This window comes from Labeo rohita, chromosome 13 (genome assembly GCF_022985175.1).
Source record: "Labeo rohita strain BAU-BD-2019 chromosome 13, IGBB_LRoh.1.0, whole genome shotgun sequence".
Classification (NCBI taxonomy): domain Eukaryota; kingdom Metazoa; phylum Chordata; class Actinopteri; order Cypriniformes; family Cyprinidae; genus Labeo; species Labeo rohita.
Genome location: NC_066881.1, coordinates 21,065,005 through 21,089,848, shown reverse-complemented (window position 1 = coordinate 21,089,848; position 24,844 = coordinate 21,065,005). Strand labels below are relative to the sequence as shown.

Sequence of the window (24,844 nt, the reverse complement as noted above, 5' to 3'; positions counted from 1 at the left end):
GCACAACCTTAGAGATGCCATCCTGATTTCATATTAATTCACTCCAACTGTTAGCACGCAGGGAGCTCTTCCCAGCTATTTGTCATGGAGGAGCCCAGGGTGCCCTTTTGATCATTTCAATCTCTCTCTGGTACAATAGTTCTGATTGGCTGAACGAGTAAGAAAAGGGAAAATCTTTAATTAAGCAGATAATCTCTTGTTGGGATGAGAGGAGCTCCATTTCAGAACCCCCTTGGCTCACACATGAGACCCCCAGCCTCTGAATTCTGGATGTAGGTTATATAGAGCTCTTGCAGACCCCTCTGCTTTCCAAGGTGAAGAAAAGTCTGCCAGTCGTGTCTCTCAGGATGTTCATGCATTTGGAGGTTTATTATTACGCTTTCATCCTGATGGCTCACATGAAGTCTTGCTGCAGTTGGTGAGTTCAGCGTTTTATTTTCCTTTACGCAGGCGGTGCTGACGCTAAATGTAGCATTTTTACGTGTGTTTATATCGAGGTTTTTCATTCTGAGTTTATCTCTGGATCTCTGAATTAAAAAATCGGGGTGAAACAGACACTTACACAAATCAGTTCCCGTTCCGTCATAAAGATGCTTTGAGACTCGTTTCATTGGTTAGAGGAAAAGCTGAGGAAAAGCGAAACGCTGTTCTCATTTATAAACTTGTCATTATATATATATGAAAATCGTTCGAAATTTTAATTATTGTACCAAAGCAAATCTGGATGTATGTATATGTATGAAACTCTAATGAAACCTTTCGTTTTTAAGCTGTAGTTTCCATTTGAAAATGTAGCCTACTTAAGATCAGTAACATATTTCGATTTTAAAATGTTAAAAATGATGTTTTATCAATGTGAAGCATTACTTGTAATTTCAAGGGGAACATATAAAAGTTATGGGTCAGCTGACTTAATAGGCTGCTCTATCTTCCAGGTCAGTGAATAATTTCCTGATGACTGGCCCAAAGGTAAGCCAACATCTTTTGATCTGCTTTGAGAAACTTCAAAAGTCGAAATCATTTATGGATTTGGGTAGTTAATGTTTGACGCTGACCCTGTGATCACAATGCAAGCAAGTGGCAAATTAAAAGATTCCCGCATCACAGGTGCTGTATTTCTTGAACGTTTATCTGCTGTGGATTAGGTATTACTTGCTGCTTGGGGTGGACTGGAGCATATAGCTTTCACACACTTCAGCTCATTCACAATGTGAAGTTGTGAGGACTTTTTACTGAGTGGCAAAGGAAGGGGCCTGTGGTGGGTGGTCATCATTAGCAACCCAGCCGCCCGTGAGAGCACTTGTGGCGCTGTCTCTTCTAAACCACTTGAGACATATTAGATTGTATAAACCGCAGTTTCACAGCCACATAGACCCTTTTTGTTTACTTTCTGTGTGCATTTCTGGTGGAAATGCAGGAAAACGCCAGTATTTCTAATATTTAATATTAACAGAAATAATATTATCATTTTGGTGTTTTTTTTAAAATATAATTTGATGAATATACAGCCCATTTTACACCACTGTGGAACTATAGGGAATCATTTACCCTAATATTTCTAATATTTAAAACTTTATTATTAATTCTAAAATTATTTTAGTAGAAATAATGCTATAATTCTGATGTTTTTAAATATAATTAAATAAATCAGTATACAGAAGACATACATTTTACAACGCTGTGGATCCATAGGGAAACCTTTACCCTAATATTTCTAATATTTAAAACTTTAATATTAATTCTTAAAATATTTTAGCAGAAATAATGCTATCATTCTGGTGTTTTTAAATCTAATTTAATAAATCAATATACTGCAAACATACATTTTACACCACTGTGGAACAATAGGGAAACATTTACCTTAATATTTCCAATATTTAAAACTTTAATATTAATTATTTTAGTAAAAATAATGCTATCATTCTGGTGTTTTTAAATATAATTTAATAAATGAATATACTGCAAACATACATTTTACACCACTGTAAAACCATATGGAAACATTTACCCTAATATTTCTAATATGTAAAACTTTAATATTAATTATTTTAGTAAAAATAATGCTATCATTCTGGTGTTTTTAAATGTAATTTAATAAATGAATATACAGAAAACATACAATTTACACCACTGTGGAACAAAGGGAAACATTTACCTTCATATTTCTAATATTTAAAACTTTAATATTAATTCTAAAATTATTTTAGTAGAAATAATGCTATCATTCTGGTGTTTTTAAATATAATTTAATAAATTAATATACAGCAAACATACACTTGTACACCACTACACCACTGTAAAACCATATGGAAACATTTACCCTAATATTTTTAATATTTAAAACTTTAATATTCATTCTAAAATGACTGTAAAAAAACATAGTTGTGTATGTTATTTCGGTGTGTGTTATTTTGGTGCTCTTTTTAACGTTACGTTCGTATCAGTGAGAGACTATAATTAGTTTTTATTTCTATATTTCCGTGTTAATTTTAGTTTTTTTTTTGGCCATATTTATTGGTTTTTGTTTTGTTTGTTTTTTTTTAAATACGACTACATGGCTTTTATTATTTTTATTTCAGTTTTATTTATTTTAGTACATCAAGTTAAACTAAATGAAAATGAGAAATGTTTCCTTAAACTAGCTGAATTAAAATGTCTGTGTTTTTTTAAATACATATATATAATACATATTTTTTTTATTTTATTTCAAAAAACAAAAAGTGTTTATTTGGTTTTAGTTAACTATAAAAACCCTTTTTAAAACATATTTATTAAATTAATATGTAGCAAATAATATTTAAAACTTTAATACAACTTCAAATTTTTTTTTTTTTTTTGACAAATTTGAGTAATTTAATTGCTTTTTAAAATGTGTAAACATAATTATTTAATAAATTAACATACAGGTGCATTTTTATATGAACGGTGCATGCTAAGAATAAAAAGCATCTAATTTTATCATTAGTTTTATTCACAGTGCTTTGTAAGCACTTCATAGTGAGTGCGTATTTCATCCCAAATCTTTTTGGTGTGGTTTGCATTGTTTCAGGCCTACTTGATCTACTCCAGCAGTGTGGCTGCAGGAGCTCAAAGTGGGATTGAAGAGTGCAAGTATCAGTTTGCGTGGGACCGCTGGAACTGCCCGGAGAGGGCTCTTCAGCTCTCCACCCACAGTGGACTCAGAAGCGGTGAGAACTATGACCTCTGCTGATGCCTGTTTGATGTATATTGTGCTTTCAGCTCTCTACAAATACACATATCATGATAGAATAAAAGTACAAGAATGTGTTTTATGTGACTCAAAGCCACGATCTGTATCAATCACAGATACAGCGCTTAAAACAAACCCAACGATCCTGTTTAAACCACAGAGAACCGTCTCCCAATGTTAATATGCTTGAAAACACTGCATTCTTGAGTCAATTAAACCTGGTCTGTTAATAGGCAAATAGAAAAGCCACCAAGGGGATATTGTGCACCAGAGTGAGTGAGTGAAATGGACGCCCTCTCAAGTCAAAGGGTGCGGGTCAAAGGTTTGCCTCAGACTTCTTTCATTAGGCATTCCTTAAGTGCCAAAGAGGGGACCTGTCGCAGTCCAGTCCGACCCCAGACTGACAATGTTATGAGAGCAGACCAACAGCGCTACTCCATGTTTGATGCAAGGGAAATAAGAGTCAAAAGCCATCATTACTGAGATGGATGCTAAAGATTTGAGTACATCATCTAATGAGGAAGAAAATCAATGATGTTGACTGCTTGTTGGCTGCTTGTATTTTTATTAGCCTAGAACATGATATTTCAGTAAAATAGCATTTTCACAGCGTATTCATTTCACTGTTGTCTCTATTACAGCAAACAGAGAGACAGCGTTTTTCCATGCCATCAGCTCTGCTGGAGTCATGTATACCCTTACAAGGAATTGCAGCCTCGGTGACTTTGACAACTGCGGATGTGACGACACCAGGAATGGCCAAAGAGGTGATAAACTAAATCTCAACATAGATGGAAAATAAGTCGACGTTAAAGGGATATTTTGGTTAAAAGAAGTGTCGAGTTATATTCAACTGAACAACTTTTGTTCCCATGACCTTCTAACTAAAACCTTAAAATTACCTCAAAGGTGATGAGAACAACATTACAGGTCAAATACAACATGAGTTTTAACAGAATAATTCATTTAAGTACATTTATATATAAACTACCATTCAGATATCTGTCATCGGTTGCATAAACTGTTTCAACTAGTCTTACAAGTTAGTCACCTAATTTTTTTTTGTCACCAAGCCACCTTTAATTTATTTTGCAAGACTAGTCATACCTTTTTCAAGTCAGTTACATGAACGTGTAGATTGATTTAATTTGAATCTAAAAAGTAAGACTCGATTAACTGCTAGTTAGTCAAACTATTTCTCAAAGTAGTGACGATGTTTATGCAACTGACCCTTGGTGTCCCCAAGTCTGCATTTATTTCATCGAACATACAGTAATAATAGTATTATTGTGAAATATTATTACAAATTTAGAATAACTGTTTTCTATTTCAGTATATTTTAAAATGTAATTTATATAATTAATTTGGTGCTCAAGAAACATTTTTTTAATGATGATTGCCTAATAAACATTTCTTACAATGTTGAAAACAATTGTGATGTGCAATATACTTGTGGAAACTGATTAATTTATCTCAGTTTGGTTCTTTGACATGTAATTTTTTAAATTGAAATTTTTAAAAGAACAGCATTCATTTAAAATAGATATTAGACATTTTAAAATTTTGTATTTTAAATCAATTTACTGTCACTTTCGATTTTATTCGTTGAATAAACATATTCATTTGTTTTACAAAGAAAAAAAATTCTCTTCAAACTTTTGAACAGCAGTGTATAAGTATAATAACTTTTATAATAAAATATATTATATATATTTTATTGTAAGCCTCAAATTTTTTGCATTTAAATTTTTCAATATTTGGTGCCATTTTAAGTGCCTTCCTGTAGCCTCAAATTTGGCTTTTTTGTTAGGAAAAGGAGGGACAAGTGCAAATTATTTTTGTAGAAAACAATATTGTTTCATAAATGCTGTCAATATTTAACAAAAGTAATTTCTTTAAAAGTATATGCCACATTTAAGTATATATGTGACGCTGGACCCTGGTCAGTTTGAGACTGATTAATCATCTTTTCAATCTCATTAATAAATAAGCTTTCATTGATGTATGGTTTGTTAGGATAGGACAATGTCTGGCCGAGATACGATGATTTGAAAATCTAAAATCTGAGGGTGCAAAAAAATCAAAATATTGAGAAAATCGCCTTTAAAGTTGTCCAAATGGAGTTCTTAATAAAAAATTAAGTTTTGATACATTTACGGTTTTAAAATATCTTCATGGAACATGATCTTTACTTAATATCCTAATGATTTTTAGCATAAAAGAAACATTGATAATTTAGACTCATACATATATATTGTTGGCTATTGCTACAAATATACAAAAATCATAATTCTGTCATCTCAGGTGGTCAAGGATGGCTATGGGGAGGCTGCAGCGATAACGTTGGATTCGGAGAGGCTATCTCCAAGCAGTTTGTGGATGCACTGGAAACGGGACAGGACGCACGAGCCGCCATGAACCTGCACAACAACGAAGTAGGACGCAAGGTATATGAAGTCATCGGGGCTAAAATTGAGGCACGTCCGTCGGCCACCAACAGCTCGCGGAGTGGCTTTTGAATCATTTTTCAGCGCTTCTAATGATAGCTTACCACCCAAGAGTTTCATTCACGGCCCTATAAGCAAGGTGCCACTCGTTCTCCCAATAGAGTGTGCGCTGTACCAGAAGGGCCTATTTACAGCCTGTGAATGTCCTTTATGACGAGGCCTTAACTTGAGATTCTTGGGATCAGTGGTGCAAGCTTAATTAGACGACCTAGGGGTCCACACATTGCAAAGGTTCTGTATTCTGTTGCTTCCCAAATAAGTGTTTAGTTTTATTCTTGCAATAAGGATCTTACATTTATGTTGGTCTTTGTTGTACTTGAGAGAGCCACGGGGATCACAGCCATGTGGCTCAAGTGCTCTTTGTTTATCCTGTCTGTGCCCCGTCTGCAGGTTTTGTCAATTCATTGGCACCTGGAGCATCATTGTAACTGAAAAAATGTGAAAGAATTCTTTTTCACTTCCTCCTCAATGGACTTGCCACTGGGCCTGCCTATGACAGAAAACATGTTGACAATGGCTATGCAAAATAAATACACCCCTTTCCTGCGCCGAACAATCTAGCTCGATGTGAGACCCTGATTCGGCGTCTTCCGCGAGCGAATGAGAAAAGAGGCGTTCCTTTTTAGAAGACAGCTGTTTGTTTCAGCCGAAGTCAGGAATTATTGTACGACCACCAAGAAAAGAGAAAACCCAGACTTGAACCTTGAACCTCTTCCTCTTAACTCGCAGTTTCCTTCTGCTTGTTTAAGTGGATGTATAGGGAGCCTACTAAAGAGCGCATTGTATATTTCGACTGATGAGTTCAGTCCTAATTAGAATGTTTTGAAACATGAACATTTGCCTCTAGAATGCATGAATGAGTGAGTTCTTTAACGCGAGATCCTCTCTTCAACCAGGCTGTGAAAGGAACCATGCAGAGGACGTGCAAGTGCCATGGAGTGTCTGGCAGCTGCACCACTCAGACCTGCTGGCTGCAGTTGCCCGAGTTCCGAGAGGTGGGCAACTACCTAAAGGAGAAATATCACAGGGCCGTCAAGGTGGACCTGTTGCGCGGCGCAGGCAACAGCGCAGCCAGCCGCGGCGCCATCGCCGAGACCTTCAGCTCCATCTCGCGCAAAGAGCTGGTGCACTTGGAGGACTCCCCCGACTACTGCTTGGAGAACCGCACTCTGGGCCTGCCGGGAACGGAGGGCCGTGAGTGCTTGAGGAAGGGCAAGAATCTGAGCAAATGGGAGAAGCGTAGCTGCAAGCGGCTGTGCGGAGAGTGTGGCCTGGCTGTGGAGGAGCGCAGGGCTGAAACCGTGTCCAGCTGCAACTGCAAATTCCACTGGTGCTGCGCTGTAAAATGCGAGCAGTGCCGCAAAACTGTCACAAAGTACTACTGTGTCAAGAGAACCAAACGGGTCAAGAACGATAGTGCCAGCCGGAGGAAAAGCTACCGGTTGAAGAAGAAGCACTAGAGATGCCTTGAACTGTTTGCTATGGTGGTCTAGAAGTTAAGCAGATGTTTTTATCTCAGAATACATCCTGAGCTTGCACAAACTAAGCTCAAAAGTCCTTCTAAATGCTTTAAAGGACAAGTTCACTTCCAGAACAAAAATGAAAACATTGTTTCTAGAGGAAAAAAAAATCAGGAATTATCTCTATATAATGGACTTCAATGGTGCTCCCAAGTTTCAGCTTCCAAAATGCAGTTTAAATGCAGCTTCAAATGGCTCTAAATGATCCCAGCCGAGGAAGAAGGGTCTTATCTAGCAAAACGATCTGTAATTTTCGAAACAAATTAACAATTTATATCCTTTTTAACATCAAACGCTCATCTTGTCTAAGTCTGCGTGAACTCTGTTTTCTTTTTCGGTTCAATACGGTCAATAGTTAGGGTAGGGTTGATAGACACCCCCCTTTTTTTCCCCCAACTTTAAAAATGTCCTACATTGCTGCAGAAGTACCAACCCAGTGTTCACAAAGTGAACATACAAAGTAGATCAAACGCCCTTTACAAAAAAAAAAAATAAGGTAAAACAGCAATGTAGAACGATTTCGACTTTGAAGAAGAAAGCGAGACGGGAGTTTTTTGAAATACCTTAACTGTATTGACCCGGATTACACAGACTACGCATGCGCATCGTAGAGATGAGACAAGGCGAGCATTTTTGAGGTTAAAAAGTATACAAACTGTCAATTTGATTAGAAAATGGCCGATCGTTTTGCTAGACAAGACCCTTCTTCCTCAGCTGAGATAGTTTAGAGCCCTTTGAAGCTCCATTTAAACTGCATTTTGGAAGTTCAAACTTTGGGGCACCATTGAAGTCTAGAAACATAATGTCTTATCGACTAAAGAAAGAAAGACATGAACATCTTGTATGACAACGGGGTGAGAACATTATCTGTAAATTTTTGTTCTGGAAGTGGACTTCTCCTTTAATGAAGACCTACACTCTTTAAAATAAAGGTTCTTTGCTTCCATCTATTTCACAAAAAAATCTTTATAGCGGAAAAAGGTTCTTTAGATTTTATATTCTTTAAAAGGATTCCTTTAAGAACTGACTGAAAGCTTCATTGGGGAACCACGATGATTATTCTACACTCTTAAAAATAAAGGTTCTTTATTGGCATTGATGGTTCCATTAAGAACGCTGAACATCCACGGAACCTTTCAAATGCAGAAAAGGTTCTTTAGATTTTAAAAACTGTTCACTGAAAGGTTCTTAGGGGAACCAAAAATGGTTCTCCTATGGCATCACTGCAAAAAACACCCTTTTGGAACCTTTATTTTAAAGAGTGTAGATCTCCATAGATGTTACTTTAAACGCTTATTTGATCTGTATTCTTTCACAATTACTCCCGTATACAGTTGTAAGATAGCACTGAACACCGCATCTAACCAGTATGTAGCACAATAGACTGTAAATAACCTCTGCATTCACCAACAGGGATGTACTTTGATGGATAATTTATTGGAATGGTTTTGACTTCACGATCGGGCCACTTCTCCAGCTGCCATGAGAATCATTTCTTACCTACGTTTTCCTTGTCTGTTTCCATCTGTTTTAGAATTTCGACGATAGTTTTACCCTGATGCTGTATATGAACTGTAAATAAGAGGAAGCACTTTGTATATTGTTAATTTATTGCACAGATACTATAGTGCTGTTTTTCTATGATAGTTTCTTTCTATGTTTTTTTCAATTTCATAATTAAAGATACGTAATAGTATCTTCTTTTAATGTTTTCATTCATTTAGGTTAGCTGAATGCATCTGAATTAACTAAGCCACTTCTTGTTTGTGTAGTAAAACATCCTCTGCTATTTTCTTTTGTGTTCGGAAATAAACGTGCTTCACAATAATGACATTTTAAGTGTTAAAAAAAAAAAACGCAGTCCTGCGCAGTATGAAATCGAATGATTTACCGTGTTGCTCAGACCTAATGATTTCTTTGTCTTTGGCATATATAACCCCATTTCTTTCTGTATTCTTCAGCTTGATGTCACATAACCCTGGGGCAGAGAGACAATGAGAGAGAGCATTTAATTATAGTCTTCCTTCCTTCACGCCTCTCTCAATTTCTTCTTCACAAATGCCTCCTTTTCTGTCTTAGTAATCCTCAAAGCACTCCCAATGCTTTGCGCTTGGATGTTTCTTTACTGTTTAAGACTAGTTTAATTAACTTTGTTGAGACAGAGGGAAAACATGAACCAAGTCGCCCCACAAATCATCTAGCATCTAATTTTGTATGCTAATCTCCTTTTTCATGCCGCCATCTCGGGAGAAAAAAAAATGTTGGGAAAACTTCATGTAGCCTGTGTTGGGCTTCCTGTGGATGTTTTATTCCAGGCCCACCTATTTGGCTCTTTTCAGTCCTCTAGGGCCTTCCTTTGCTCGATTTAACAATGAATGGCGAGCTAATCAGCTCCCTCGGAAATGCGCTGCTGCTGAAGACGCTAATCCCCCTCTCCTCCTCCTTCAATGGGCTGTCGCCTTCAAAAGGACTTTGGGAAAAGGCTTTGCATGGATTCACACTGTTTGCTGAATAGAAGTTAGTTCAAGTATTGTACCCAAACAAGTAGGGTTTATAAACAAATACTTGCCAGCTACCGTCCCGTCGGCGAAAGTGCCAGCCCTACAGTAGAGCACAGTGACAAAACTGTGGCCCTTTAAATGTTGACTAAAAAAACTAATTAAAACTCTATTGATTGGTGATAGCTTGTTCTGCTCTGCTTCTGTGGTTTCAGTGAAGCACCTCATTGACATCTTATTTACGAAATCAAGATCAAAATAAAAACTCCCCCTTGACACCTTGCTAATTATGTGGAGATGAAGTGAATTCCTCCTTTTTTTTTTTTTAAACAACCGCAATGAACTCCATTTCGTTTGTTAGGTTAGCCAATGAAGGCAACTCACTGCTACAGATAGATTCAACTGAAAAAATGTATTTTGATATTCACATTCAAATTAAATGAATTCAATCAGCTTAGAAAAATCCAAACGACTACAACATTTCAGCTGATTATCTTGCCTAGCTATGATAACAAATACAAAATCTCAAAAAACCCAAATTAAGTGTTCAATTAGCCACAAAGGCATGGTTGAAAAATCAAGCCCCAGTTGATTCAACCTTAAACCCTTAAGCTAAACTTCATTTTTTTATGTGTTCACATGAAAGCAGGGTCACGACTGGAAGGTTGGCCTTGCCATGGATGATTTGCAATGGGGCATGAGTTTAAGGTGGCTGAGAGTGAGGCGACACACTGGAAAAGAACAAGATTAGACTTTGTCATGTTTGGCATGTCCCGTGTCAGCTAGGTTGTCTGGAATTCGTAGCAGAGATATGCTCAAAACTATTGTTTTATATCAAAATGTGTTTATTCGTACTAAAGCTATTATTATTAAAGACTTATCACAAAAATTGAGTATTGTTTTTATATTGGAACACCCAATTCTTTTTGATTTTTATTTGTGGAGATATATTTAGCAGTGTGACTGATGGTCGTATGCTCTCGCAGCACAGTTAAGTGATGAAACAATCCACAGAAATTGGGAAAATTACATTTAATGGCTCTGAGAAACCTTGACTAATGGGATTTATGACTTAAGACATCTGGGGGAAGAACACCAAGAGGTGGCTAAGGTCAGCATGGGTGTGAGTGTAGCGGTGGGTGGGAAAGGACTATTTGTCTTCTTCCTTTGACATTCCCCTGGTTTTGGACACCAGTTGGCTCACGTGACTTTCAGATTAAAAGATACACTCCAAAACATAGCTAAAATATTTAAAATATTATATAACAAAGATGATTCCTGATACCTAGGCCATTCTACAGAAGAAAAAAAAATCACATTTAAAAAGCATTTAAGTATTTACATTTTAGATGTTTACTAGATCCTTATATAATCTATTGAAACAATAATATTTAAAATATCAGTAAGCTAATATATATAAAATCATCATTAATTGGGTACTTTCAATTGGGAGGTGCCTGTCCTGAACCCTAACCCCTAAACTTCAACTTGTGAAAATGATATAGAAATAATTTTTGCATTTTATTCCATTGTTGTTTTAAAAATATATATTTTGGATTTTTTTAAGTGAAGTGTCCTACATTTTTTTTATGTCACTACTGAAATAGTGTATTTTTTAGTCCATTGGCTGACACTGATTTTAATTACACCCCTACATTTATGATCAGAAAATATTCCTGTCTCTCTCTCTCTCATAGCTATATAGTGAGTAGATCCCATCATTTTGAGGTAAATGTGTTAAAAAGTTTAGCCCTTTAACTGTCACTCTCATTTTTGAACATAGACGTGAAAATGCACTTTCCAAGCTTAATTTCAGGTGATATATAATTTCTTATGATTTCTAACGCGTGTTAGGGAAAAATGCAACGAAGAATGTCTTTTGTGACAAAGGTCAGAACTCCTGTTAGGATGTAGATTTTTGAGGTGCACTTTTGTCATAAATGAATCTATTACTTTTCCTACATAATTTGTAACAGAAAACAGTGGTAAAATATCTATTTAGGAGTCTTAGAACCTTTTCAACAATATATGAAGAGTTCAGTACAAAGAGTTTCAGTACAAAACCAGCTAAAAGCTATCTCGGTCAAAAATGAGATAATGATACTGAGTGAATGCTCCTGACACATATTATATGTCCTTAAAATACTTTTACTTCAAACTCGCTAAATTCCATCCTCAGCCCAATCAGAAGTACCAGTACTTACATAGAAACCTATACAAAGTAGCCAAAAAGAGATGCTAATTTTAAAGAAATATGTCAGATGGATTTAGAGGCTTTTGCATCTGAACTCTTCATATAGTTTGTCAAGATTAGATTAGGATTTATTTGTAATATGGTGAAGTAAACGTCCCACTGAGGGGACAGGTGACAGTTAAGAGGTTAAGAAACATCATAACCAAACAACCTTTTTCTACAATTAAATACACTTTTTGGGTGTTATTCCATAACATTTAGTTTTTATATGCATACAACTGTTCAGAACTGAACTAGGTAACCATGTGCTGATTAGCATCTTTGAGCTGGGCTCAAAAGTTTTTAAAATTGTCACTACCAAAATAGTCACGACCGAAATATGTCATAATTGTTTTGGTAATAACAAAAGGGAACACCAAATCCTTTATCTGGAGGAAATTAACCAATTTTTAGTACAGTTATGCACATTTGCAGTATTTTAGGATGTTTTAGTGTAAGTTAAAATTCTGTAATGTGATGTGGTTGCTACAAAACATTACTGTCACTACCAAAAATGTGCTGTCATGACCGAAACATGGGATGTTTTGTTAAAAATAAAGTACAGAATAATCAACTAAGATGTTATGATAGTGTTTGGTTCAATGTATATTGTATATATGTATATATGAATCCTTAACTTTGAAATCAGTATGATCAACTTTATGCCTTTTCCAAAGAAAGATTGGATTTAAAATACATTGCTGTGTTTCGGACAAATTTGGGAGAGGAAAAATATTCCAAAACTTCTGAAAAAACAATATGAGAATTAACTGCACATTTACTAGAAATGTGTACCTTGGATATTATACAATTTGCATACATACAAAATTTGAGGGAAAACACGTTTTTTTCACGATGTGACTTTGAACCAATTCTGCAGAACGGCCTATTTTTTTAAATGGTCATCTACTCAGACAAGGGAAGCACTTTTTTTAATGAAATGAAAAATGAAAAAGAAAACATATTGAGAAATATTTGGGTTTGGCACAATAGTTCCATCTGCTGGTGAACTGATTATTGCCACTGACAAGATCACTAGTTTATTGTGTGTGATATCTAGCACAAGCTGTTCACTAGTTTTAAAACCCGGAAAAGAATTAGCATTTAGAGCCAGAGGCTTCCCTTTGTATTTTCCTTTGTGTTTTATAATGACGATAATGTATTTATAAAGAGCAAAATAAGATATGTGGTTGACATTAATTATAGGCTACTTAAAAAACAATTACACATTAAAAGAAAATTGCAGCCGCCGTGTTATTATAAAACGTAGCCTACCTTGCTAGTACGTTCAGACTAGGCCAAAACAAAAATATTAAGCATGATATTATACACAAGGTGGTCTTCCCAAAAAATATTTTTTATGTAATGCTGCATTCACGCCATGCCGTAATTCCGAGATGAAAACACGTGACATTCTATCTGTATTATGTGTTTCTATGGCTACACCATCAACGCCAAAGCCCTCACGTGTTCCTGAATTCGTAATCACAATTTGTAAACTCGGAATGTTTTTAGAATTATGACTTAAACCAGTTACAGATGTACCACGTGACCGCTGTCAGGTTCGTTTTGGCGCTACTTAGGCGCTACCTCCGAGTCCAACATGGAAAGCTATGAGTAAAATGTCACATGTTGTCATCTCGGAATTACGGTAAATACGACATGGCGTGAAGGCAGCATAATAGTGTACAAAAGCCAAAACTATATTTTAATATCTGTAAAATATTAAAATAAAAAAAATTCAATTACATTTATCTTACCTTAAATTAATTTAATATACATGCAAAAGCCGCCGAAAATTTCCCTAGAATGGCAACACAAACTATTATTAAACAAACTTGAATTGCAAGGCGGCAAATAATTTGTAGTTTCCCCTACAAATTCAGATGCATAAAGTGACAATGATCTCAGACGAGTTTTGGCGCCCTCTGGAGGCTCAAGGGAAAAGAGAAAGAAAAAATAGACACAAGTTAACACTATTTGAAAAGGTTATTTTGTGTCATTTTTCACACATACAAATTCTGTCACAAGAAGAAGCAGTGACAGGTGTTTTGTTCAGATATTATTAAAGGCCATCATTTACTAAAGCATGCAAAACACTGAAACCTTTTCCAAAATATATCCTTTTGTGTTCGATGGAAGATAAGAGATGATGAACATCCTTTAACAGGTACATTTGTGTCTGCAATACACAGCACAGTAACTGTGATTAGGGCCTATGTGTTTTTCAAAATGATCTTTATAAGGCATCCAAGTCTGTATATCACATTACCAGGATACAACGTTTTAGGTTTATTTTTAAGGTGCTAGCATATTTGGGCCTGTTGGTGCGCCTATGAAGATTCGAGTATGTATGTATTCTCTGTAGTTTAACAAGAAATAGTTTCTCTTCATGTCTTAACTAGAAGAAAAAAAAGATACATATCCAGGTAACTAGAACATTCTTAGCCCCCTGATAGCACAGTAAATATGGCCGACCACGAATAACAACCAGTTGTCCAATATCCCCATCTACTGTTCAGTCAGCGCTCTGGCCTTTTCTCTTTCCCCACAGGTGTGTGCAACAGGAAATTACTAAAAATACATTTCTTTGGAACATTTGATTCTTCTTGGTCAATTGCGGTTTCTGTTGAAATCTATTTATAAAGGCAAGACACTGCAGACAAAATCATTTTTTCAAGCACTGCTCAATATGGAAATTTTAAAAGCCATTTATTTTCTTCTTAACTGAGCCAAACTCTTCAGTTTTATTCCTAATTATATGCCGAGTTCATAATGATCCTGATTCATATAACATTTTATTCCTAAAAACAATGTGATGACTGACTGTTGATGGCATTTTCAAAAATATAGCCTAAGGGAGTATTTTCTGATTTACTGAGTGATGAAACAAGTGATATTATAATTTGCACGTGAAGTGAAAAGAATTTTGTACTGGCTTAATTCAGTGTTCAGGTTCTGTTTTGGTAATGTATAAAAATTAACGCTCATTTGCATATTTAAACACATTTCAGAAAACCTGTAATACAAAACTATTGCCTTAATGTGCTGTGATCATTAAACTGTGGAACTATGGTGATATTTAGGCCTATTAGGTTTTTTCACCCTATTCACCTGTGTTGTCTTGCCTGCTTGGTGACCGTTGTTCATAGTTTTTTTTTCTGCATAGCTGTGCTCGTGTCTTCCGTTTCACGTCTAATTCCTGTTTACCCTATCGAAATAGTGTAACTATTGACATATTTGTAATAACTTCCTTATTGGTAGGCATGCTCACCCACGTAGTCATTCATAAACACCTAAGTCCAATAGTTTAGTGACTTTTATTTTGAAAAACCCACTTCCGGTGGGTGTAATGAAAACATCGCCAGTGTTTCTGTTTTCACGCTGCTTGTATGACTGGGCTGGTCGCTCCGCTCGTCTGTTCGTGTTTCTGCGGGGTGTGTGAAAGGCCAGGAGCGGTTAACGCGCTCGCTGCTCCTCTCTCAGCTCAACGGCTGTGCCGTCCACCCTCGTGTGACTACATTGTGAAGTAACAGCAATCTGCTGGCGCACTCAGAGGACATGGCAGCCGCAACCGTGGCTGAAGCGGACCCAGCAGAGACCGATGGGGCTGCCGCCGCCGCCGCCGCCTCCTCCTCCTTTAAGGATCTACGCGACCCAGGCTGGAATGAATCGCAGCTTCGACAATATCCTTTCCCAACCAGACAAATACCACGACTATCCCATACAGATCCGCGTGCTGAGATCCTCATCAATAACGAGGTACGTTGCCAGATTTATTCTGCATCGCTTTAGGAGTGCGACAGATGGAAGAGTGGAGACTCGTTTGGATGGGTGCAAGGTGCACTAAAATGAAAGAATGATTTAACCAAACTCAGACTAACAGCAGACTATTAAACGCCTTTGTCTAGCATAAAATAATAGGTTGTGCTGGAATTATTGCTGAAACTCGTTATGTGTTTGATAAGAAATCCTTTCAGTACATAAGATCCCAATAAGCAGACAAATATGATCAGTTTTACGTTTATTCCTCAGTTACATCGCAGATGATTTTTAAAATGGTTTCATACGTAGACAAACAGTGAACTGGTCGTTTTTTTTTTTAAATATTTGTATCACGTGAGAAGTTTACAGTACATTATTGCAGAAAGATATCGAAAAATGTAAATAGTGCATTTCCAACATCGCTTAACATTTTAATTAGATTTTATAACGTAACTTCTAACATTTATTCCTATGATTTAATTATGGATTAGAAGTAGAAACATTTATAATGTTTTACATGGCCTAGGGAGGGGTTCCTGCACCAGACAGAAAGGAAAATTATATATATATAAAATATTGATATAAATGAAAGTATAATCAAAGTTTTATTATGTAAACAAAAAACTCCTATGGTAATGAATATAATGAGATCAGTCAAAGCACGTTGTACATGTTGTGTTGACTGCTGTCTCGTGTAAACAGTGGCGGTGCACTATTTTAGTTGCTATTTCACGAGCCAGTACGATTTCTTAAAACGAATTAATAAAAAGTATTCTTTTATTTTAATAAGTGTATAATATATGTGTGTGTATATGTATGTATGTATATATATATATATATATATATATATATATATACACGCACACACGCATACATACATGCATGCATGCATACATAATCATAAGCACGTCAGGAATACTTCTGACGCATACTCCAATACTTAAAAATAAAGTTATTTAATAGCAATTATTAAAAATATTTAATATCATGTATATAATAGTCATTTACATTTAAAAGTCCTGTTCCTGTAGCGGTCGTTTGATGTAGCTGCAGCGGGGCGCGAGAGCAGTCTGACCGCGCGCGTGCTGGAACAGTCTACGTTCTTCTAGTCACGTAGCACTTGTCACTTTTTTTTCATTCTGCAGCATCAGTGTAATTCTGTGTCAAATAAGCGCCGAGCCTTGGCGGGGTCGCTGCACGACTCGGACCTTTATTTTTGCAGTTCTGTTTAAATGAGTATTTAATCTCTAGTCTAAATATTTGCATTTGAATGCAAACATGAGTGTGGTATTGTGTTTGGTGCTACAGGAAACGCACAGTCAAGTTAAAGGTGACTGCGCTAACTAAATGATGAACCGAAACTATGCATGACTCACCCAGAATAGCACCACATGAATCTGTTGTTTTTAAAAACAATTATGTTTGAGTATGATAAATCTTTTAAATAGTTAATTTGATGCATTTTTTTTCCCTTTTGTAGGAGCCTGTCGTCTTAACAGACACCAGTTTAGTATATCCAGCTCTAAAATGGGACATACCCTACTTGCAAGAGAACATTGGAAATGGGGACTTCTCTGTTTACATAGCAGAAAATCACAAATTCTTGTATTACGATGAGAAAAAGATGCCAAACTTTCAGGACTTTGTGCCCAAATCTCGTCGAATAGAAATGAAATTTTCTCAGTTTGTGGACAAGATGCGTCAAACAGAGGAACAAGGTGGAAAAGAAAGGTACGTTAATGTGATTTGCATTAATGTACCAGATACAATGTTTGGAACTGCTGGCTGTGGTGATCTTTATGTTTTATTTATTTATTTTTAAATCTAAAAATAGTGAAGGCACACTGATTTATAACTACAAAGATGGTTGCTTTCTGACTTTTATCCTTTCACAGTTAAAACATTGTTTCAGAATTAATAAGTGCACATTTGTGTATATTTAAAATTAACCCTGACTATAAGTTTTGACGAAAGTATATGTTGACGTTACCAGTAGATGTGCGATGGAAAAGTGTTGAGATGCATGAAATCCAATCCAGGAAATAAAAACGCTCTAAAGTATGACCAAGCAGTTAGTTCTGCCAGCTGGTGCCCAGGCCACATTTCTGACCTTTTGATACTCTGCTTTGGTGGCATTATCGCTGTATCATTTACAATCATCTTCTTTCTGGTTCCAAGTCTATAACTGTTTACATCTATTAATTAATATTAAGCAAATTCAGATAGATATTTAGTAATATATGAAAATTCTGAAAGGTGGAATTGCATTTTAACTTGATTTAATTTTTTTTTTTGACATTTTAACTCGTGAAATGACATTGCTGTTTAATTTGTAGAGTGTACTTGCAACAAACTCTGAATGATACAGTAGGCCGAAAAATAGTGGTGGATTTCCTTGGATTCAATTGGAACTGGATTAACAAACAGCAAGCTAAACGAAACTGGGGTCCGCTGACCTCAAATTTGCTCCTCATAGGCATGGAAGGTACTGTTTCAGTGCACCTTACTCTGTATCCAAATTATTGGCATAAAGATTGAAAATTGTCCTTCATCGTCTACAGTACGTTTGAGTTGGTAAGTTGTTTTTTTGTGTTTGTTTATCCTCTCAACATGTCACATCAGGCAATGTGACACCAGCACACTATGATGAGCAGCAGAATTTCTTTGCACAAATCAAAGGACATAAGAGATGCATCCTCTTTCCTCCGGATCAGTTTGACAGCCTCTATCCTTACCCAGTTCATCATCCATGTGACAGACAGAGTCAGGTATTATTTTTTTGAAAACACTCTATACTAGTGGTTCTCAAATTTTGATATGTGTTGAACCGAAATAATTTTTGTTATATAATTAAGTGTTATTTTAGTTTATATATTTTTTTTGTTTGCATGCTGACTTTTTAAGACTAAATTGTTAAATTATTGTAAACATTATATTGAAAAGATACTGATTGAGTAATGCAGTTGATTAGTTTTTGCCATGAATATAGCCATTGTTGCTGACCTGGTGTTAAATGATAAATAAATTTTGGTATGTGACGTTAGCTCAGAAGTTTACAGGCAAAACAATTTTGCAATATTGTGTGACTAATACTGTATTGCATAGCCCACATTGAACTTGAGCAATACAGCATGCAAACTGATGTTGATGATAATGTTGACAGTATTAACAAAAAAGTATTACATTAATCTGTTTCAGTCATGTGACTCTTTCCACTCATCCACTATATTTATGACTATCAGTGGGGCAAAGAGTTGTCACTGAATAGAAAAACTTTAAACAGACATGCCAAAAAATACACTATCAGTCAAAAGTTTTTGAACAGTAAGATTTTTAAAGAAGTCTGTTTTGCACATTAAGCCTGCATTTATTTGATCCAAAGCACAGCAAAAACACTACAATTTTGAAAGATTTGTGCTATTTAAAAAAACTGTTTTCTATTTGAATATATTTAAAGTGTAATTTATTCCTCTGATTTCAAAGCTGAATTTTTAGCATCATTACTCCAGTCATATGATCTTTCAGAAATCATTCTAATATTCTGATTTGCTGCTCAAATGCTATTAAATAGATTTTTTTTTCATGTTTCTTTGATGAAAGTTCAGAAGAACACTGTAAAATTTACAGTGAATAACCTTAAATTGACATTCCCAGAATTCCCTGTTACTTTTTTTTTTTTTGTTAAATTTGATGTTTTTTTTTTGTTGAAATAACTCTTTCTTCTTAGGTTTTTCAGTTTTGTACATTAGGGTTGTATGTTACATCTAATGTTGTTAAATTTAATGTTTATTGCATTATTTCAGTTTTATGTGTGTTACCATGATGGTGTTTAATGTTTAAGTGAATGACGCCATGCACCTTCTATATATGTTAATATTTAAAAGCTGTGTATGATGAGCTTTGGTTCATCATGTGACTTTCTCATCACTACCTGCTTTTGGTGGTTATCAGTGTATTACAAATGTACAAAACAGATTTCAGTACTTTAATAGGTTGGTACATTAACATTATATCAGTTAATTAAATTACGGTATTTATCTGAAAATTTACGAAAATCGTAAATGTAAAATGTTGCTACCGTATGTTTTACGGTAAATTTCGGGGAACCACAGCTACCGGATTTTTTTTTTTTTTTTTTTTTTTTCAGTGAACAGCATTTATCAGAAATAGAAGTCTTTTGTAACATTATAAAAATCAATTTAAAGCATCCTTGCTAAATAAAAGTATTAATTTCTATAATTTGTAAAATTTTTATTTCAGATAAATGATTTTTGGATCTTTTTATTCATCAAAGAATTCTGGAACAAATGTACTCAACTGGTTTATATATTGATAATAATAATAATAATAATAATAATAATAATAAATGTTTCTTGAACGGCAAATCAGCATATTAGAATGATTTCTGAAGGATCATGTAACATGGAGTAATGATGCTGAAAATTTAGCTTTGATCACAGAAATAAATTACATTTAAAATAATATATTCAAATAGAAAGCAGTTATTTTAAATAGTAAATGTAAATCACAATATTACTGCTTTTGCTGTATTTTGGATCAAATAAATGGAGGCTTGTTGAGCAGAAGAGACTTCTTTAAAAAACTTTAAAAATCAAAAAATTGACTGGTAGTGTAAAAATTGTGTTGATTTATACTAGGTCCTAGAAAACATTTTTATAGATCTTAAGTTAGCCAAATGGACTGTAGACTGATTGTTGTACAAATGTTGTAATTATTGTACTTATTTGTATTTTTTGCATTCGTAGGTTGATTTTGAAAATCCAGATTATGACAAGTTTCCTAATTTCAAAAATGCTGTTGGATATGAGGCTGTTGTGGGGCCAGGTGATGTGTTATACATCCCAATGTACTGGTAAGAATGATTTCAAATACTCAGAAAAGATTGATCACAGTGATTTAAGATAAAGTGTTTAATTCAGCCAGTCTGGCTCAATCAAATGTGGAGTTTGAGTCAGGATTATCTGTTTGACCAATCAGTGGCAGAGTGCTTAGGAAAATATTGTTTCAATATTTTAGCAGTTCTGTTCGGTAGTGCAGAAATTACACACTTCAATTCCCATTACATTTTGATTTCAGTGCAATAAAAAAAATTGAAAGAGAATTCATTTTATTTTACTGATACATATACATTTATAAATGAATAGATGTGGTTTAGTTTTACATAATTTTTCCAATTTATGTATATATATATATATATATATATATATGTATATAAACGGGGTTGAAAATATTAGTCAGTGAAGTGGCCCGGCTAGTGTTGTCTATTTCTCTCTCAGCTGCGTGCCGCATTCAGCAGGCCTCTGCCTCTCTGCTTCCATGGGCTGCTGACTTAGTTTCAAGCCTGTGAGAATGACTCGGCCATGACGGCTTCCTCTTCCAACTCCTTGCTCCCCCTAGTCACTGGAGGGCAAAATGATGCCAACCAGCTGTGTAATTCTACAGTCCATACTTTTTCCTCGTGGCTGCCTGAGTGTGAACATATCTTCTCTTCTTTTAACCTAGTGTTACAGAAGAGGCTCCATCTGAATTAGTGCAAATATAAAACTTTTTCCAAATGTTGTCAGAGTTTCCTTGTATATATGTATTTGAACTCTAATTTGGCACATGGATAAAAAGCAGTGCACAGGGGCATCATGCTGGGTATGTTCTTAAAATCAAGCATGTGTTACAAAAGTGAAGTTTGTTGCCTTGTAATGGTTCAAGTCTCCAAACTAATTTTCAAACAGGTTTTCATTGGCTGTGTGAGTGCATTTATGTGTAAAGTGCACATCAACACAACTAAAGACAAGAGTCGTGTGCTTTGCATAAGTGACTATATTAAGAGAACAGTCACAGTGGCAGGTGTGGAAGGAATGTTCAGGGTGGGATTTGAACTGTTTTTCAGTTTGACTTTCCTGCAGGCATCGTGCTCTTATCTAAATTGCCTCTGTCATAAATAGCGATTGAATGTGACTATATGTAAAAGCTTTGTGAAAGCTTGTGAAAGTGTTCATTTTTATTTTAGAATAATTTTAAAATATTTAGTTCTAAATGCACTTGCATCTGATTTAGAAATGTAAATGCAATCCTAAAATGAGTGAACAAACATTTAAAGTCAATTATTTAAATTCATAACATATTTTTATACTCTACTGTTTAAGGGTTTGGGTTACTACTTAAAATAATTGTTGATTTATTTTAATATATTTTAAAGTGTAATTTATTCCTGTGAAGGCAAAGCTGAATTTTCAGCAGCCATTACAACTTCAGTGTCATATCCTTCAGAAATCATTCTAATATGCTAATTTGGTGCTGTGGAAACATGTATGATTGGTATTCTATTTTTTTATGATTTTTTGATGAATAGAAACGTACAAGAGTTCGTACAAGATGCTTAAAGTGCTTGAAGTACTTAAATTTGAGTTTTTTAAGCTTTTGCTTAGAAAACCCTTGAAAATGGCAGTATTCCTAAAGAGGTATTTTAAAAGTGCTTGAAATATTGAAAGACAATGTATCTATTAAATAAGTGTTTTTTTTTTTTTTTTTTTTTAAAAAAACGCATATCATTTTATGCATTGAAAAAAAACTGGTTCATGAATCATTATACAGATCGGGACTTCAGAGCTTGGATCGCAAATAATTTGATCTAGATCGGAACTTTGCGTATCACAAATCAATTGATTTAGATTGGAACCTCAAGTTGCATATTGTGAATCATTTGATTTAGATTGAAACTTCGGAATGGGTTCGCGAATCATTTGGTTTAGATTGAAACTTCTGAGTGGGTTCGTGAATCATTTAAAATTAGATCAGGGGCCAGTTGCATAAAAGGTTTAGACTAGTCTTAAAAGTTAGTCATCTAATTTCTTTCTATAAGACTGGTCAAAATTTGTAAAATCTTAGATGAGTCTAAGTTGAATCCAAAATATATGATTGATTACCCCTTAGTTAACTGCTAGTTGGTCAAAATAGTTCTTAAGACACTGTCTTAACATAGAGGCTAAGTTTATGCAACTGGCCCCAGAACTTTGCACATCACAAATCAATTGATTTAGATCAGAACCTCAAGTCGCATATCGCAAATCATTTGATTCAGTTTGGGACTTTGGAGCGGGTTCGCGAATCATTCTATGGTTTAAATGATTCCTGATCTATGCTCCGAGTCCTAATCTGAAAAGGTGGTTCCTGAATCATTATTCAGAGTGGGACTACGGAGTGTGAATCATGAGTCATTTGATTTAGATCGGAACTTGAGAGCAGGTTCGTGAATCTTTTGCTCTAGATCTGAACCTAGGAGTGCAGAGCGCAAATGATTTGATTCAGATGGGAAATTTGGAGTGGTTTTGTGCATGTTTTTTTTTTCTTAAACAGTAGAAAACATCAAGCCATAAGTGAGATCTCTGATTGAAGTCCGTGAAAATCAAAACAGTAGTGCTTAAAAAGTCTGTGACTGTGCTGGAATTTTATTTTACAGTATCTGTACGAACCTTGTTGAAAAATTCAAAATAACAATTTATTTGAAATGGAAATCTTCTGTAACAATGTAAAAGTCTTTACTGTCACATTTGAACAGTTTAATGAGTTCTTGCTGAATAAAAGTTCATATCTTTAAAAAAAAAAAAAAAAAAAACCTTACTGACCATAAACTTTTGCATAATACTGTATAGGTTTCTGAAAATCTCTTCAATGCTAAATGTTTGCATTTTTTACTTGATGAAGGTGGCATCACATTGAGTCCCTGTTAAATGGAGGAGAGACCATCACAGTAAACTTCTGGTACAAGGTACGCTTTTGCCGCACCATTTCTTGCACCGTATTATTTGTAAACGTGATACATCTTTGCACTAATCAACTAGTGTTGTACAAAATATTTGCAGGGGGCACCCACTCCAAAGAGGATAGAGTACCCTTTGAAAGCTCATCAGAAGGTGGCCATAATGAGGAACATAGAGAAGATGTTGGGAGAGGCCTTAGGGGACCCGCATGAGGTACAGAGAAGTAGAACAGTCAATCAAAGCCTTTTCCGTTTTTAGGTCCTCAGATATGAATAATGCATTAAGGAATTCCCTGTGTATATTGACCTTGACAATAACCTAATTACAAGTATATTTGTGGCTAACCTGCTTTAAACCTGAATAAAAGTGTGCATGCCTACATTTGACTGTGACTAGAGCAAAAATGAATAACCTTTTTTCCTTTTTAATTTAGGTATATAAAAGCTGCAGAAATCCTGGATGAATACATTTTGTATTGACTATTCTGTTTTCAACAGGTTGGTCCATTGCTGAACATGATGATCAAGGGCAGATATGATCATGGACTGAGTTAATGGCCTGAGCTGAACCTTCTTTGGTGTGCTGCTAAGACGGTCTGTTTATATGTGTGTGTGGATATGAGTATATGCTTGTGTATACATTCAGACTGTTGAAATGCCAGTGCATGGCAGTATTTTGGCAGTATAAAGACTTCCGCCTTTTGTCTACTTTTATTTACTGGACCCATTATAGCTAGTTCTCTGTTGGTGTAAGGAGAAAACCACTGGTAAGGAATCTCGAGTTGACCTCTCTTTAAAAAGTCCTTAAATTCATATGTTTGCAGCAAAAAAAAAAAAAAAAAAAAAAATAGACAAATGCATTAGCAGGGCCTGTAAAGCACTTTTACACCACCCAGAGCGCCTGTTGTCAGATTTTGTCCCATGTTGGGACAAAGAAGGTGCCATATGTCATGATTAAACTCCCTTGGGTTCAGAGTCCGTGCAGTGAAACTGGCAGAGTGCCTCGAGTATATCCACAAAGGAAGATGATTTACAACTTGAAACCTACCATTGACTGTTTTAAACTGTTGATGCCATCATTATTGATGGTGTTTTTGTGTTTGATTTTGAATTTGATCTCATGGCATAACAGAAGTAATGCAGAATACAATGGTCAGCCACAATGTGTTTTTAAAACAGAAAGGATTTTTTATCCTTTCGTAGCCGACTCACTGAATTAAAATTTTGCATTTGTAATTCTTTTTTCTTTTTTTTTTTCTTTTTTCTTTTTTTTTTTTTTAGCTATGTGTACATTAAGGCGATTGTTTTAGTTTCTTGATGTTTTATTTTTCAGTGT

General features: G+C 35.2%; 2 protein-coding genes across 3 annotated transcripts; both read left to right on the top strand.

The window, feature by feature from the left end:
• The first annotated feature begins 250 nt into the window (after positions 1–250).
• wnt8b (wingless-type MMTV integration site family, member 8b) lies at positions 251–7,387 on the top strand. Its single transcript, XM_051126414.1, has 6 exons — positions 251–418; positions 936–969; positions 3,050–3,188; positions 3,853–3,978; positions 5,516–5,658; positions 6,615–7,387. The coding sequence occupies exons 1-6, from the start codon at positions 348–350 to the stop codon at positions 7,176–7,178; spliced, it is 1,077 nt and encodes a 358-aa protein (XP_050982371.1). The 5' UTR covers positions 251–347; the 3' UTR covers positions 7,179–7,387.
• Positions 7,388–15,336: 7,949 nt separating this feature from the next.
• On the top strand, positions 15,337–24,364 carry hif1an (hypoxia inducible factor 1 subunit alpha inhibitor). 2 transcript variants are annotated; one of them, XM_051126290.1, is made up of 8 exons: positions 15,337–15,731; positions 17,215–17,465; positions 18,071–18,219; positions 18,357–18,502; positions 20,501–20,607; positions 23,454–23,517; positions 23,591–23,722; positions 24,007–24,364. In XM_051126290.1, the coding sequence occupies exons 1-8, from the start codon at positions 15,531–15,533 to the stop codon at positions 24,061–24,063; spliced, it is 1,107 nt and encodes a 368-aa protein (XP_050982247.1). In that variant the 5' UTR covers positions 15,337–15,530; the 3' UTR covers positions 24,064–24,364. The 2 variants fall into 2 exon arrangements, with proteins under 2 accessions (XP_050982247.1, XP_050982248.1); XM_051126291.1 differs by having other exon boundaries at positions 15,340–15,731; positions 23,612–23,722.
• Positions 24,365–24,844: the final 480 nt, after the last annotated feature.